The sequence below is a fragment of the Seriola dumerili genome, unplaced genomic scaffold (assembly GCF_002260705.1).
Source record: "Seriola dumerili isolate Sdu_G_001 unplaced genomic scaffold, Sdu_1.0 BDQW01000056.1, whole genome shotgun sequence".
Lineage (NCBI taxonomy): Eukaryota > Metazoa > Chordata > Actinopteri > Carangiformes > Carangidae > Seriola > Seriola dumerili.
This window is the reverse complement of record NW_019174311.1, coordinates 5,087,100-5,104,458: the sequence shown is the minus strand read 5'-3', so window position 1 is coordinate 5,104,458 and position 17,359 is coordinate 5,087,100. Positions and strand designations below refer to the sequence as shown.

The window sequence follows — 17,359 nt, the reverse complement described above, 5'->3', positions numbered from 1 at the left end:
TGCATGCTGCTAAGAAATGATACCTGGAGAATGATGGATCCCCTGTAGCGTGGACCACGTAGCTGCAGCTTCCATAGCCGCATGAGTACTTACTCTATGTTTGTGAAATATGTAGCATAATATAATTTCACAAACTGAGGAAGCTCTGTATGTTTGTGCAAAAATAGAGTTTATTTTCCATTTCCACGTGAGAAGAGGTTTCCTATTTGCCACTGATGAGTGTGTGGATGGTTTCAGGGGACATGGGGGAGTGAGTGTGAGTGATTTCTTAAAAAAGCGTTTTGCAAGAGAGAAACAATCACTCTGCCCAGTGATCCTCTCCTTGGAGATTTCCTGGTAGTTGGTTGTGGTGACTGATGGTAGTAACTTCCCCTACAATCTCTCTCTCTCTCTCTTGCTCCCTCTCGCTCTCTCTCTCTCTCTCACACACACACACACACACACACACACACACACACTCTGTATGCATGTCCACAGAATTGCCACAGCAGTGTACCTTTGAATTATTAGTTTGTCAGGTTGAATTCCTCAACATTTCAGCAGGTTGTTCAATCAAGAAAATGATGAATTGGAAATGGAGCTCCTCTGAGAGAGCACAGCTTCTCATACAGTCTCCCAGCGATGACTCTATGTGTGTGTGTGTGCGCGCGCGCGCGTGCGTGTGGGGGGGCGTCACTTTTTATTGGCCAGAAAAAAACAGAGGAAGGAAGGAGGCTGTGACTGAAGCTGTAGGAGTTTGAGGAGCTGTCCAGATGCTGAAAGAGCATCAAGAAGCCTTTCAATTAGTAATAAGAGCTGGTGGCTCTGGAGGAGCTGATGTAATTTTAACACTAGGTGAAAATAAACTATTCACCCGTTGCGTGTGACCTAAAGGTTCAGCTTCAACGTTTTATTTTGACGTTAATTTGAAGAGGTGGGTTCTTAAACCAAAACAGCAAGAAAATGAAATTGGAGCTGATTCAATTCGGTCTAAAATATTTCACCTGTATTCATCAGTCATCTGTCATCTAAAAAAACATGGCCGTGTATTGACGACCATAGATGCTTATTTATTTTCTGTTAGAGGCTGTTAAAACCAATTTGGACCAAAATAACGACCCCTCCTGCCACTGATCAATAGCTTGAATCTGCACTGAATGTCAGTCGCAGCCCAGCGTGTAGGAGAATGCAGACAGGGGGGCGGGGTGGAGTTCACAGCTTTTACTTTTCAAACGCTCCTCTGGCAGAAGAGCTCATTCTTCTTTGCCAGGCAAACAGCGGAGTTGGCGTTGATGCGTCCTGCCATGTGATCCCACTTTAGTCAGATCAGTCACCTCGCCGCCGCAGCAGCAGCCTCCCATTAAACTTTCCATGCTGTTGCCCGTCCAATGGACAACACTTAGGAGCTTTGCCTGGACCTTACCCGCTCCTGCTCGCTCGCCCGCTGCGCTCCGGCTCTCCACCGTCGGCTCTCCAGGTTTAGAGGGACTCACGCGGGCCGGGGAGTTGGCCTGGGTCTCCCGCCGCACACATGGAGGGAGACGTTATGGACAAAGTGGAGGCCACGGCGACGGTCCGTGACTTCGACCCCATCAGTGGGAGCATCCCTGCCACCAAAGTGGAGATCACCGTGTCATGCAGGTGAGTCCGCTCCGCTGCTGCTGCTGCTTCTGCCGTGTCTGCGTCAGGGTTTGGGGAGCTCCGCGCGCTTTGGGTGCGTTTTGCGGAGAGAAGACTGGACTTGTAATGAGTAGTAAATATTTTAGTTCTATAAAACACAACCTGGTCTTGTTATGTGTCATGAAAAAGAACTACTATATTGTAGAAAGAAAAACTTTATGAAAGGTGAAACGACCACGAACGCTGTGAAGGTAAAATCCTCGCGGATATGTCTTTGCTGTAAAGACGCAACAGACATACAACACCTCATTGTATTATTTTCAAATTTTAGAGACCTTTTGTTATATTTTTAAATTATAAATCCACACAGCATTAATTACCATTGCAGTAATGTATAGAATTTCACAGTTAGACAACACGCTGCAAGTCTGACCGTGCCTAAACTTTTACGCGTTTCTGTTTGTCTTATTTATGGTGAAGACTGATTCTTCGGTGTCCGTTTTGATAAAATCCCTGCCTCCGGCAGTCTCGTGAGTCTAGAGCGCTGTGTGTTTTGCGCGCGCAATGTCGCGTGCCACAGGAGATATCGACCGTCGTGGAGTTCGCTGGCGTGCCCGTGAGGTTTCCCCCGAGGCAGCGTGACATGCCTGAAGCTTGACGGGTTCCGAAAACGTTGCAGCAACGTGAGGACCACAATTATCACTAAATCTGTCCTCCCTCCTCGTCCACTGGCGTTTAACTCAATCCCTCTGCCCCCTAAACCAGCACACACCACGGAGATGGCAAGTGCTTCGGCTGGGAAGGGTGGGGCAGCGCCGGTTGCAGGTAGAGTCACTGTATCACTGTATACAGTATGCTGCTGCAACATACAGTGGCTTTATATAGGTCGACAAGTACAGTTGGTGCAGTTTTAATGACAGTTTCTCATGGAAATTGGTGTTGATCTGTGTTTCCCTGGCCTCCCCAGCTGTGTGTCATTTTGTTCTAATCCACAGTGCTTAGCTCTTTTGTACTTCCTGGCTACATCAGTGTTATATGCATGTAAATGATGTGTTCCCATGTGCACTGCTGTTGAAACCGATCCTGTAGCGATTTCATAAATCAATGTACATACAGCCACAGGCCAGAGATTTAGCAGCCAAACACCCCACTGCCATCCTTCTCTCCTCTCATCTGCATTCCTCTTGAAACCTCACTCAGTCAGTTATTTGCGGGGGGGGGGGGGGTCTGATCGATTGTTTCTCTTGTTGAAAACACTGTTTCATCATTAACTGTTCAACGAATCCAGAATTGCTGTTGCCATGCAGGCGACCTTATAACCCATCCTGGATGTTAATTAATTAGTCATATTTCAAAACAAGTCTGTTAACCTTTATGGAGTGGACAGGTTGAGATGGATGGTGCAGCAGTGGAGGGTGGGGGCTATTTAAAGAGGACGAACCTCTACATTGGCTTTCTGTAGGATCCTATGTAAAACTGAGGTGAGAGTGGGCGTGTGTGACAAGTTTGTGTATAAGGTTGGCATATGGAGGTTGTGTCAGGTTGTGTGTGCGTTTTATCCATCGCTGGGTGTTTGTTGCGAGTCGCAGCTGGACCCGTGCTGTTTCCCTCCTGGTACACACGATTGTTTTTTTCCCTCAGACCTTCATACTTTAAGCTGCGATCTGTGTTGATGCCCCCAGGCTCTGTCGATCTGCAGCTCCCTTGTTTGTCATTAATGTCTCTCCAAAACAAAGACTTGCTCGAGGACACAGTTTGATAGAGAATATAAATTCATCCCTGCTTTCACCGGGCCTTGAAACATTGCCTGTCTTAGATTACTTCAGGTTCTGTCTGTTCTTCTTCTTTGTGACTTGTGGAAATTGCTACAGTAGCTCATGTCTAACCTCTGACGACTGCTTCAACACCTGTGAGACGCACAGCCATGCATGCAGCCACCCCACCCCGCCCCCCACCCCACTTATCAGCAAGTGTGTATTTGTACCATCCAATAGAAGCAAGTAGAAAACAATGGGTGTCACTGGATGAGAGGCACAGGCTCAACAACTCTGTGTAATTGATTAAGTAAGCCTGAAAGCTCGGAGAATGCAGCGCACATGGAACTGCTTGCAGCCCTACAGGCATTCTCATAACCCTCTGCCAATATTGCAGCAAGCCCCCTGACAAACTGGAGGGACTGAGGGAGACAACTCCTTATCAAAGCAAGTGCATACCGCTGTGATCGCACATTGTTCCCTGTCCATGGCTCTGATTGGTTTTGCTCACAGGTCACCCAGTGAGCCGAGCCCACAGCATCTGCTTCTTGGCTGCAAGGGCTACGCTCAACGACAAGATGGCTCTTCAAATTCAAAGTGGCCTCTATTCCTATATCTGCCTTACCAAACACATGACAGTGAATACAGTTCAGTGGGTTAAGGCCAGCGGTCCCCTGGTGCTTTTACAGGCGCGATCCCACCTCTTATGTGGCAGCAATGAGTGTGTTCATTAGTTAATATTTAAGTAGCACTGATGAATAATTCATAAGTTGTCTATGCGGTTTGCTACATCATGCTTTAATTATGAGCAAAGTAGTAAATGTGAATCCTAGTCGATTGTTCAATGTGCCCTTTCTGTATCTCAGTGTACCAGATCGTCTCAAGAGTTCCCATGTACAATGACTTAAGGGAAACTGGGGCTTCAGCTCTGTGGTTCCACTGTGAAGCACATTTTTAGTAATGAATGCTGGAAAAAATTTGCCCATAGACAGAAACCACAAAGCCCTCAAAGGCTTGACACATGGATTTTCATTTAATGAATAGATTTTTTTTTTTTTTATCTCTTCCTCTTTGGTCCATCACTGTACAGATCCATGTGCAGGATGTCAGTAATGATTTGTAAATGGACTGTTTACTGTATGTGCCTGCGTGACCAGAACGAGGGAGGAGAATCCTGCTGATAAGCTTGACAACCCTGAAAAAAGGTTTACAACCCTTATCAGAAAAGAGCGAGGGAAAAAGAATTTCTTGCTCCTGAGAGATTGCTTGTTGACATCTCATATTTTAGATAGTTACCATCCAGACAAGAGCGAGGGGAAAGAAAAGAGCAGATTGATTTGATGAAAAGCCCAGATTTGGACATTGTATCATTGTAAGTGCATGACATACATTTTTGGCCAAAAAAACCACCAGGCACAAGGATGTAGCTTGATTTTTTTTTTCTTTTTCTTTTTTCTCCAATTATAAAAATGTATTGGTCCTTTGCAACATGTCATAACACACCACATGTATGCTGTTGAAAGAGAAATTGGCGCACAAAGCTGCCGTCCCTTCCACTCAGCCTCCCAACTGACAGTTTGAACATCGAACTTTTATCAGCCCCCGTTGCCCATTTCATCAGGACGAAGACTCTTCTTCTTGTCCATCCCCTCCTCATCTCTGCTGTGGCTTCAGAGCTCACACTGTAACCATTCATTCGCTGTGATATATTGGTTAGAGTAGCACTGCATCCAATCAATGCATTCCATAGCTGGGAAGGGGGGTTTAACCCAGCCAGGCCACTCTGCTCCCGAGGGATCCATTACCTGGTGAAACACACAAGAGGTCACGTGACTGCCAGCATCCTGTGACAAATGCTCTTAGGAGAGGATCCCCGGTGCAGAAGGTCAGTGATTGCTGTTCCCTGAGGTCAATCTGAAAACTTGCTTCTTGATGTGAACCGCCCCTGAAGCACTCCTTGCAGCAGAGGGGGAGGTTTAATGAAATCATCAGGATGATTAGGATGTGTGGCATCGCGGCTCGATCTGTCAAAAACAATTGCTTGAGCGCAGCGATTGGGATTCAAGCTGTGTACCCAACTTATTCTTTATTCGAGTGCATTGCTGTGGCCTGTAACTCTGCTGCTGTTGTTGTGTTAATAGCTGTTGTAGCTGTTGATCACATTCAGTCTTGGTTACCCATTCAATCAAACCCTGTGACCTGGTTTTTCTGGTTGAAACATCCTTTTGTTTTGCTCTGGCAGACAGCAAAGTTTGAACTGAACTAGTTTGCATTGTGCAAGAGCATAAAATATTAATAAAAAATCTCTGAGTAGGAGAGAAATTTCAATTTGCAGTGTTTTTACTGTGCCGTTCTTTTCATATCGTGTTCTGGGTTAAGACTGACCTGAGGCGAGCTCGCAGCTTTTATCTTGTGGGATGACTTGTGTCTGTGAGTGATGTGTCGCATCTGTGTTGGGGATCGAGGCTGAGAGACATGAGGGTGCCAAGGGGTGGCAGATTTTTTTTTTTTTTTCTTCCAATTTTGGGGATGTTAAGATTGCAGCAGGCGAGTCTCACAAGCCAATGAAGCGGATGATTATGCATGAACCCCTGACACAGTGAAAATGAGTTTGGATCCCAGACACTTGGCTTGTGGTGGTGTCAGTGTTATTAATATATTCTCATTTGGGATGTATGACAGCAGAGGGGGATCCCATGGAAACACAGTTGTGCTGCCATGCCAGTGCTTTATAACACTCTGCATGTTGCCTGTGTCATCTGAAAGTGTTGATTGGAATGACAGGAAAAGTCAAGAGTGTGGTGTAGCAAAAAGAAATCAAAGCTGTCCCTCTTGGCTCAGAGGTATCAAGCTGCTTTTGTCACTATTTTCAAAGCACCTTAAGGGTCAGCAGAGTATGTTAGTGGATTTCTGCGTCGGGGATATTTGACCCGAAGATCACAGCTTGTCGAGGAAATGTGAGCTGGTGGCAGATTTGTTCAAAGTGTGACAGGTTTCACAGTGACGATTTCACCACATTGTGTTGCATATGCTGAAGGTCTCTCGCTTGTTGACAGTCTTAGCCAAAGGGCTTAAGAAGCTACTCATTATCAGCTTATTGTCATGTGTGTAGACGTATCCGTTAGGAATTTCTCTGTTAGATACATTAGTATTTTTGTGTTGCTAGAAGGGACATTTTTGCTCGTGTGGGTGAGAATGTGTGTGCGCGCCTTTGCTACAAATCAGAGTATAGAGCCCGAAACAACAGGCTTGATTTGTAGGAAATACAATTCATTTTCACTGTAAGGAAAAATGTCAGTCAAAATGTGTGTATTGTACAAGATGAACTTAACCACTAGTTACAAAACTGAGAAATTATTATTGGCTTATGTAGAAGCTGTGCGTTAGTCTAATTTCAAGTTTGTTTAAAGGTTCTGTAAACACAAGTCACTGCCACTAGATGTAGACCACCAGCATCTCAGACCCAAAACAAATGCTTCGTCAGCCACACCTCCGGCCTCCGCTCACCCTCCCTCCCACTCCCTCCATGTTCACAGTCAGCAAGGTGTTATGAAGCCCAGTGTAAGTGTCCACTAAACCCACATCAAGAAGCTCAACTGAATAAAGTCACCCTGTGTACATGAGAGCCAGCAAAAACAATCCAGCCACAACCAATAGCATTGCCATGATATGCTCCACGGCAATGCTGACAGTTAGCCAGCTAGCTATAGCAACATTTACTGAACATATTTATAATAATGGTAACAGTTCTGAGTCAAAACTGGACCCTTTAGCAGCTCGTAGAGGTCTCCATCTTAGTAAAGCCAGACCAGTATTGGCTCCACAGTTAACTGGGAAAAAAATTCAGCCTTGGACTGATCCACTGGGACTGCAGTAGCACAAATGACACTGATGGAGCTGTTAAAAACTGATGATTTGATGGGCCACCGACCAACAGGAATTTTAGCCAGTAGTCCTCGTGGCTAGTCCGCCTGTGCTGTGGTCTTATCTCTCTTTTTAGACAAAAACATCGTTTTGTCAGTGGAGAAAATTCTGGAAGGTCACTTTTACCTAACGTATACACGGTACCAGACCGGCTACAACCAGCTAAAACACAGTAAAAGTAAGTCAAAGTAAAGAAAAACTCATTTACAATATTACAACTTGTGAATTTGGAGCTTTCAGAAAATTTAAAGTCATGAATATCACATTGACTAAAAAATAAAAAAAAGCTGGAGAGCATCTTTACCTTATACATTTTTCTTTCTTTTTTTTTTAAAAAAAAATTCCCATCCAGTGAACAAAGGCGCTCTTTGGAGTCAAGGACCACTACATAATGCAAACAAGAGTCTCTGAATCCAGACTCAATGAAAAGCCTTTGGTATATAATGTAATACATGGCTGACACTGTTGCATTTCTGCTGAAAGTGGCTGGGTTCTGAGTGGGTAAAAAGCAGTGTCCATGGTGTTCCCACTACTTTCTTATAACAATCTCATAAACTATAGAGTTAAGTACTGAATGTCTATAATATAGGGAGTAGGGATGGGTACGAGTTGACGTCATTATTCAAGTAGCGTTTTACTACTCACGCACCTGCGCATGTGTTGTTTTTGACTACTAAAGTTGAACTCAGTTGGCGTTTCCTGCACCATGGCAGCCGTGACCAGGAAAAGTGATGTCTTGAAATACTTTGATTAAAAAAGACGACAATAACGTGCGGTTCAAGGTATGTGGCGTTAAACTTCCATATCACATTCTCCGGCAGCCAAACAGTAGGCTTGGTCGTGTCCCATATTTTATATATAATTTGCAAGTAATTGAGTACTCGAATATTGAAATTAGTGAAAATGCCCATCCCTAATGTCACATCACGTAATGCAAACTCTCATTTAGCATTTTTTTTCTTCAGCCTTTGTGGAAAAATTGAAGCATGCTCCTCAAGATTTCTTTCTTTCTCTGTAAGACAAATCGCCAACCACAAAACTTGTTAAATATTTAAACCATGTGGCCGAACACGCTACATGCCACAAGCGTACATGGACAGGATATTGACAAGATTGGCAATTAAAATATTAAAGGTGGAGTAAACAATTGTTACTATACACTTGTCTAATATACTTTTTTTTATTTTTTTTTATCACATTCACTCTTCTCATGGTCTGCTAGCTGCCTGTTCCTACACAATCTGGTGTTCCTAACTTGTTAGCTTAGCTAAAAACCTACAGTCCTGTCTTCTGTCACTGTGGTTTTGTTAAAACAATCCAAACAACGAATCCTCTAATTTTTACTCATGTCATTTATTTGATAATGTTTTATATTATAAGGTTTGTTTTGCTTCAGCTATGAGAGAGAGTATCAACGTCTACGCCGTACAGTCTATGGATTCCACCATAGACTGTAGATGAAGATGGAAGAGCCTCTGTGACGTCACCCATAGGTTTCTGAAGAGCGGTTTTAAAGCTCAGAGTGAGCTGCTCCATCGTCGCCATCTTGCCAGTATCTGACTCCCCCCAACTCTCAGCTCATTCCAAAATGGGCAAAGAGGAGGGGCGTGTGTTGAGCCAAGACTTTGGTGCATGCCAGCTTGTGGCAAGGGTACGCTCACCCACCTGTCACTCAAAGCGGCCACGCCCTCAATTATACAGAACTTCAAGCCTTAATATAATTTAAACAGGTGAGTTATATAAAAATTCACCCCCCGTACATGAAAGAGGAAATTGGGCGTGGAGACCAAAACCGATTTTTGTACTAGGCTGTAAACATACTGTGTATATATATATATATATATATATATAACAGAATACAGACATTTTAAAATTGGAGTCTATGGAGATTGACTCACTTTTGGAGCCAGACTCAAGTGGCCATTCGAAGAACTGCAGTTTTTAGTACTTCTGTTTTGGCTTCATTTTTCAGCCTTGGAGGTTGCCAATGTGTCAGTGCTTTGGTGATACGCTCCTAAATATGCTCCTGAAGGGAGGAGCATATTTGTTTTGCCTTTGAGTTTAGATATCAACAGTCTTCTTCAGGACTGCTTACTCTACCTCAAAGTGCCTTGAAGATGTTGAGTTGTTGTTGAGAGTTTGGAGGTGTGCTGGTCAGCTCTGAAAACACCCTTCTCTGTGTATAGTTTCACAAATACATGTATCTCCACAGAAGTAGTAATTAACCAATCAGAGATTAGTAAACTGGATGAAGAATGGGGACGTAATCTTACTTCATAGCTAACTGGCCGCCAATCTACACCCATGAAAAATAGAGTCAGATAAACAGCAACGAGGGTGGATGAGATCGACTTCACTGCACGGATTGGTGGAAGCTGATTTTTCTCTAGTAAATGTAAGAAGCACGTCGCATGCTCCTTGGAGCATGCAGCCTCCATGTTGTGAAGTCAAACACAATTCTGTCTGATTATCTGATTATCATGCTGTCTGTTGAGAAACTACCTATGCCTTTTATTTCCAGCCCAGTGGGTACATTTGAAGTCAATTAGTGTTTGTGTTTGTCATAAGCTGTTCATACTGTACCTCTGAATACATACAGTGCTGTAGTGCTCATCGTTTTATGCTCATCGCGGTCTGGCACTGCCTACACGCTGTGTGTGTCTTCACCTATCAAGGCTCAACATGAGGCCACCAGCAATTAGACAGCTCCATTTTCTGTCTCCATCCCATACGGTATGATCATAGAAATCTCATCCCTCACTAACGTCAATTAGTATTATCTTCTGAGAGAACTTCTTTGTGGGCTTTATTATCATGATCTCTATTGAAATTGACCCTGCTCCCTCTACTCCACACTTGACTGACTCCACGGGTTTCTTCTCTCTTCTCTATCTCTATTTAATGATTAGTTACCGTAATTTCAAAGCCAAAATATGTATATGCTTAGAAATGCTTCACTGTGCCTGATATATTCCTGTGCAAAATTCAATGTGCTTTATGTTGCTAGTTTGTGAAGTACATGTTTAGTGTGTGCCTGCAAAGCTATTTGCAGCTTGGGGTTTTTTTTTTTTTTTTTTTTCAGATGGAACAGAGAGATGAAGGGAAATTGGCGTGAATTCAGAGCAGCGCAAAGTGCTCTGCCAGGGTTATAACAGCCATATAGTATCAGGGTGTGCATCTCCCTCAGCTCCATAAAAAAAGAAAAAAACCTTTCTCTGCACAAAGCCTGGGCTGTCACAGTATGCAATTAGCAGTGATATTATTCCCAGGTTGGACATTAGTCACACACCAAAAGCCAGCCTGAAACAGGGAGTCGTAGCATATGTGCATTCTCCTTTATTATACTATCAGAGGAGCAGTTTTATGTCTGAGACTCTGTCACTGCCCATGAGACAGCCACCCTGGGAGTGCTCTGCAGCAGGTATTGTCGACCTGGAGAGATCCCAGGTTGGACAGAGACTGAATAATTAAACAGATGGAGGAGAAGAAGACACCTGGTGGCATCACAGTGAAGGTCAGCAGATGGGTCTGTCACTAATAAAGGGAGCAGATTGCACAGTGAATGTAATGGAGGGGAGTGTTTCGAGATCCAGACAAAAGCAACACTACTCTGTATCGTCATCTGTCACCATCCAGGGATTCAGTTATGCAATCCATGCAGAGATCATTCCCGCTAATGAAATGCAGTAGTGCTTCAGATTTTTATTGGTTGTTTTAATTTGTTTGTTTTAATTTCAGCAGTTTTGCACAGTACGCGTCTGTACCTGATAACCTTTACTGCACAGTATACTGTACATCGCTTTTTATGAGTTACAAAAATGCCCCCGAGGAAAACAGAATATTAGAGTCTAAATAAATGAATTCCACCTCTTTGTAAAGGACTGGCCGACCTCTGTAGCAGCATATATATATATATATATATATATACCCAGTTTGGTTCTATAACCATTTGACCCCTGAGATGCAGCTTAAGGTTATATTAGACAAAAAGTAGACCCACTGACCCTGTGGTGTGTGAGTGGAAAGGAAATATCTGTCCTCAGTCAAAGAGGAGAGGGCCATAGGGCAGGAGAGAAAGGGAGAGAGCAGACTTGAAAATGCAAACCATCCTTCACTTTTTGCTCCCAGACATCTCCCATTGTTTCCAATGTAATATAAAGACTTTCCTTCCTCGAACCCGGTCAGAGACTAACTTTCATGCTTGCATTTGTCGTATCCTTTTAAGAACCAATGAGGCAGCAGCTCATGCTGGAATTGGCCAGCCGACTTCAAGACTATTTAAAACCACTTTCCACTGAATTAGATGCTATTTCTCCAAGGTGCCAATTATGATTTCGACAACTCTAAGAAAGTGGAGGGGAATTAAGGGAGTGCTGGCAATAAGGCACTGCGGGTGCAGGAATTAATTCCCACATTTCTTAGTTTAATAATCAGTCACGTGGACGAAGGAGCTGCTAAAATATCTCCAGGGATCTGACCGAGAGGGAACATACACTCCTAATATATTCTTTTAAATTGGAGTTCAGCAGCCAGCCACGTTTTAGAGGTCAAACCTCCTTCACTCTCAGCCTGTAATGGAAACATTTATCAGTATCTCAGCCAAACAAAACACTCTTTCACACATTTATACAACCAAAAAGAGTTTGCAGATTTGATTGCTGAACACGTACATCACCTGAGTGATGCTAATTCAGCATTTACTGATTTTCCCTGTACTGCCTTACTTATTAATTAAATTATGCATAACCAAGTACTACAAGTTTAATGCACTAATTAATAAACAAACAATGCATTGTAAGGGATGAACAGACCGAAAGCTATTAAACTGATATTTTTCCTTTACCTCCCCCCAGATGAAATTGAATTTCATTTCTTGTAGTATTGTTTGTTCTGCAACTAATAATGCACTCTGGGCTCCAAGTGATAAAATATTAAATACTTTGGTGACAAGAGCAGATTATTGCGCTCCAAGATTTAATGAAGGTGGTGAGATCAAGAGGAATAAGAAAAGTGGTGTTAGGCATTTTCAGATGGTCCTAATGATCACAAAAGTGCTGCAGTCTGAAACAAGGTTGATATATGAAATGTGTGGATGAAAAGTAGCTCGATCTAATTACTTTTGTCCTACTTCCAATGAGCTTCATCTTCATCAACGAACTTTCTCCACATCAGCTTTCGGGATAATGATCTTCTCTTATCCCACTGAGATTTGTAGAAAGAAGGAGTTACCTTTTGAAATAGGCTGCGTTACTTCAGTGAAAGCAGACGGATTATCTTAATACCCATCCTGCGGTACTGTTGTGTGTTCTCTGGCCATGTGCACAGTAAGACGGTGGATTAATTTGTACTGGTGTATAAGTCTGTATACTCATAATTTCTTCTTGGAACAGACATGTTCTGCGAAAACAAAGTGAGGTTGAGCAACTCAAATGCGGCCTTGCTTTCTCTGGCAACATTGCAGAAAAGTGAAACGGGATGTCGTGTTTTCCTTTTTCCGTGTGGCGCGCTCTCCTCCGCAGTCAGAGCCGGGATGAGGTGACGGACAAGCTAATTGTCTGAGGGTAATGGATGCCAGACACTAACAGGTGGATACAAAGAGGCAGTTAGTCATGGATGGCTTAGTTATCTCCAATGATAATTACACTGACAATGTTCCAACTGTAGTCAGGTCAGCCTAAGGCTAATACCCAACGAAGCTGCATCTATTATCCCCCACGTATCCCTGTGACAGAAGAGTCTGTGTCCAGGAATGCAGAATTACGTGTACATGAATGATGTCCTGTTGCTTGGATTCAGTCATGAAATCTCATCTATATTCATTGAAATCCCGCTGTCCCCCAAAGGCACGAGGCTTCTTCTGAACTGCAAGTTGTTATTTATTGACACGGCTCGAAACCAGGAACCAGAAACAAGACATATTTATTGGATTTTGCATTATACTGATGTGCTAATGAGATAGTTGAAACCATGATGTGGAAAATGTCTCTCATGTAAAATATTGACTGAAGTGACTGATAGCGGTACTGTCCTATGACAAGATCGGTTTCATTAGGTCTTGTACAGTGAAAGAAGGAAATACTGTCAGGGAAACTGTCAGAATTTCCCTCCATCACCCAGAAAGAAACATAAAATCCAGTCTGGAAGAGGCGAAGAATAAAAATGACGTGAATAATATTGATGCTGATTGCAGATCTTATCTTGAATGAGCCAATCAGTGAGTGTCTGGCTGCTTGAAAAGGTGTTGGATGATGATCAGCGTCAGGGAACTGGATAGCTCCTCCACAGAGAGTAATGTGAGGATTTAGAGGCTGTTGTGGGTATCCTGACGTGCAATAGTGGTTCAGACTGAGGGAAACTGAATGGGAACTGAATGAGTTGTGACTTACATAACCATGCTGCTGCACGAAAACTGGATCAGAGTGAAACGCAACAATATGGCACACGTGGAGCGCGCTTTGGCCTGAAGCGACTCCAGGATGTTGCCATTGATGCTGAATGAGCTTTGAATCTAATCTAGCCCACGGATGCATACTGATGGACCTGTTCAATGTATTGATAGTACCGTGTTGCTGTGAGTGGTGAAATAAATCCTCATACAGCATGTAGTGTGCGTCGTGGCTTGCTGCTTTCTGCCCTTAGGCCAGAGTCACCAAAGCTAAAACAGCTAGACTCCTCACCATCACGCTGCAGTACTACCTAACTGTGACAGAGCTGATTATGTCTTGAATGGCACACTTTGCTTTGTGTTGTTATGCGCGTATGAAGAGAGTTGGATATTGTGTTCCATGGGGAGCCCATTCATTCCTATATAAATGGTGGAGAGCGTTCTACAGACTTTTATATTTTCTGTCGTATATGCATTGGAATTATATGCAATCAGCGATTATTTTAAATATCGAATAATCTGCCTGTTATTTTCTTGATTAATCAATTAATTAGTAAGATCTAAGACAATAATGAAAAATGTCCCTCACAATTTCCCAGATCCCGTTTTTGTCTGCCCACCATACATCCAGTTTATTGTCCTGCAAGACAAAGAAGAGCACAAAATCCTCACATTTCTCACAATGGATTATCAAAGTAGTTGCCAATTATTTTTTTGTAAATCAATCAATGAATTGTCTGAGCTGTAAATACAGTCCCTCTCTGTTACTGGTTGACTCCCAACACACATGAAAGAAGGAAATGATGTAATGATTCAGCTCTTTGAGAATTTTGAATGTTTCATTGAACCTGTCATTTTCTTCACTGTGATGCTGCTGTTTCTTTTCTAATCCTTGTTTTTTGGGGAAAAAAGTCTTTCTGTGCTCACGCCTGTCACATGACACAATCTGGCGTTGTCTTGCAGTCAGAATGCCTCATTTTAAAATGAACAGTTGTTAACATTTTTACTGTTTCGTCCCGAACAACCTCATTTACTTGAACGAAAAAATCTGGCATGTGGTTATCTTTTTTGTGTGTGTGTGTGTGTGTGTGTGTGTGTGTGTTAGCGTTACAGTTCAAACATTTTCTCGTAGTAGAATAAACGTGGAGGGGTTGTGTGGCTTGTTTTTAAAGGTAGTGCCCATGTTTTCACTGGAACCTCTGCCTCTGTGTCCTCTGTGTCCTTTCACTGAGCTTAAACGTGCTTATTGTTCTGCTCACGTGGAAAAACTCAAGGACAGTGTGGTTTATGTGAAGTTAAGTGTGGCTGTGAATCACCATGCGTTCCTTTTGTAGCTCTTTGCATATGGGATTTCTTTTAATTAAACTACAATGGAACTGCCTGTTAACCTGCCGTCTTAAAATTCAGTGAAATGAATCAGACTAAATATGGACACATGCTTGAATATGGTTTTGATGTGTAACTGTTTCCTTCTCCCACAGGAACCTCTTGGACCGAGACACTTTCACCAAATCTGACCCATGTAAGTTTTTTACGAAGATAATTGCAGTTTAGTGTCTCCTTGCTCAGAATGCGGTTGGTTGACACCTCCTCTGCTTTTGTGAAGCTTTACTTTTTAACTTTTGCTGAGCTTAACTTTGATTCAGTTTACTCTGCTATTTCAAAGTGTTCCTTCAATAACTGCATATCATTTGCACAGTAATGTGACAACCTTTCCTCACTGAGAGCCACAGAAAGTACCTTAATGCATGCAGGGTATAAACGCCAGCCTTTGAATACAAATGGCTTGGTTTTGGTGAGACACCAAGGGAACAGCCATAAAGGCATTTTCTTTGATACTCCCTGCAGGATAGAGAATGAAGGGGGCATTTAACATAATAGGGAGGAGGTTCAAGCCCTTTGTGTACAAAAGCTACTGGGAAAATATCACACTTGCCCTGTTTTGTATTCGCCCGAAGATGAACCTTGGGATATATGACAGGTCACGTAGCGTTCGCCCGCCTCTGCTTCATTTGAAGTCGCAAAATCAAATTGGAATCAGGAGAATCCCACCGTTAAGAAATTGTGTTTTGATTGCATGGCTTAAATTGTGCTCCAGGAGATTTCAATCTTGCTTCAGAACCCAGAATTTGATGCAGTGCAGCATCGTCAAAGCTTGGCACTTGATTATGCTGTCAGGGTGTGGCAGGATAATTAATGACGAATGTTGTCAAAGGGGGAACAAAACAAACACTATTAGAAGGAGTGGGCTGCTTGATTGAGCTTGTTTAGTGACAATGTATTCCTCTGCTCTCCTTCTCTTTTTCTCTTTACCTCCACCCCCACCTCCTCTCTTCTCAGTGGTTGTCTTGTACACCCAGGGCGTGGAGTCCAAACAGTGGAGAGAGGTAAGAGATCACAGCCGTCCCTCTGTCAACACAACTCAATCAGCCTGTCTCCTCGCCACAAGAGCCTGCTCTCTGTTTACAGCCCCCCCACAGACAGAGAGACACACACACACACACACACACACACACACACACACACACACACACACACTCTGAGGGTAAATGCTGTGAGTGTCAATCATTTGCAATTGATTGACCTCGCTGAATATCCAAGTGCTGGTCAGCACTGTGTTGGCTATGACTGATTGGCTGATTAAGGTGACAGCTACACGTATCGATAAAGATTTGCCTCTGCGTCAGAGTCCCCTCCGGCTGTTGGCCACTGGGCCTTAATTAGACCAGAGAGGCAGGTAGTGGAGGAAGGCAGAGATTACAGAGACACAGGGTCCTTCTGGGATTATTATTTGTTCCTGTGATCTCAAAGGATGTTCATACACAGAAATGACAATTTAAATTACATCTCAATGGGGAATACTTCATTTAAGATTTTTTTTTTTTTACACTCTCGGTGTAACAATTCTCTGTGAACATGAAACAAAAGCTAAACGCCAGCCAAGTCAGCCATAACAACAGAAAACAACAACGCAATCAATACTGTATATACATGCTTCCTAACGGGAAGAGAGACACTTTGCAAGCTCAGAGTGTTTTGCTTCTGCTTTCACACTCAAATACTTTTTGATTGATGTTTATTGACTCCACAAAGAGCTTGGTGTCACGCTGGTGGCACAGTGGAGTGTCACAACAGATTTCCAACATACAAAATGAAGATTTCAGTGATAATGTTGTGTTTTCGTGGGTGTGGGCGCTTAAAAATAGAGGACGGTTTAGAACAGGTTTTAGTTGATAACATAGATTTCGACATACAGTACAACAATAGAGAAATAGACTTATTTTCTTTCTTGCTGAGAGGTAGATGATAAGATTCATATCTTGCGGTAAATATGAAGCTACAGCCAGGAGACCATGACTTTAGCTTAGCATAGAGACTGAAGACAGGGATGAAACAGTGAGCCTGGTTCTGTCTAAAGCTAAAAAAAAAAAAAAAATGTGACAACCGGCACCTCGGAAGGTCATGTATTAACTCGTTATATTGTTTGTTTCTTCATACGTAAACCAAAGTGTCAAAACATCCAATCACGCTTTTATCTGGCTTGATATTTGTTGTCCAGGAGCAGTAACTTCCTGGAGTCTCTGCTGGTTATCTGGTCCAGTTACTCCTGAGTGGTATCACTCGTCTCATCTTATTGTTGGCAAAGGAGAGTGATAAACTGTATTTCCCCAAATGTCAAACTATTTCTTTAACCCTC

The 17,359-nt window shown here is 42.9% G+C and overlaps 1 protein-coding gene across 1 annotated transcript in view; it reads left to right on the top strand.

Moving 5' to 3' along the window:
* Positions 1-1,510: 1,510 nt before the first annotated feature.
* LOC111219134 (copine-5-like) overlaps positions 1,511-17,359 on the top strand; it is an 80,537-nt gene continuing 64,688 nt past the window's right edge. Inside the window, exons 1-3 of the mRNA XM_022741729.1 lie at positions 1,511-1,620; positions 15,144-15,184; positions 16,003-16,049. Coding sequence (XP_022597450.1) covers positions 1,511-1,620; positions 15,144-15,184; positions 16,003-16,049 — 198 coding nt within the window. The remainder of the gene's footprint in view (positions 1,621-15,143; positions 15,185-16,002; positions 16,050-17,359) is intronic.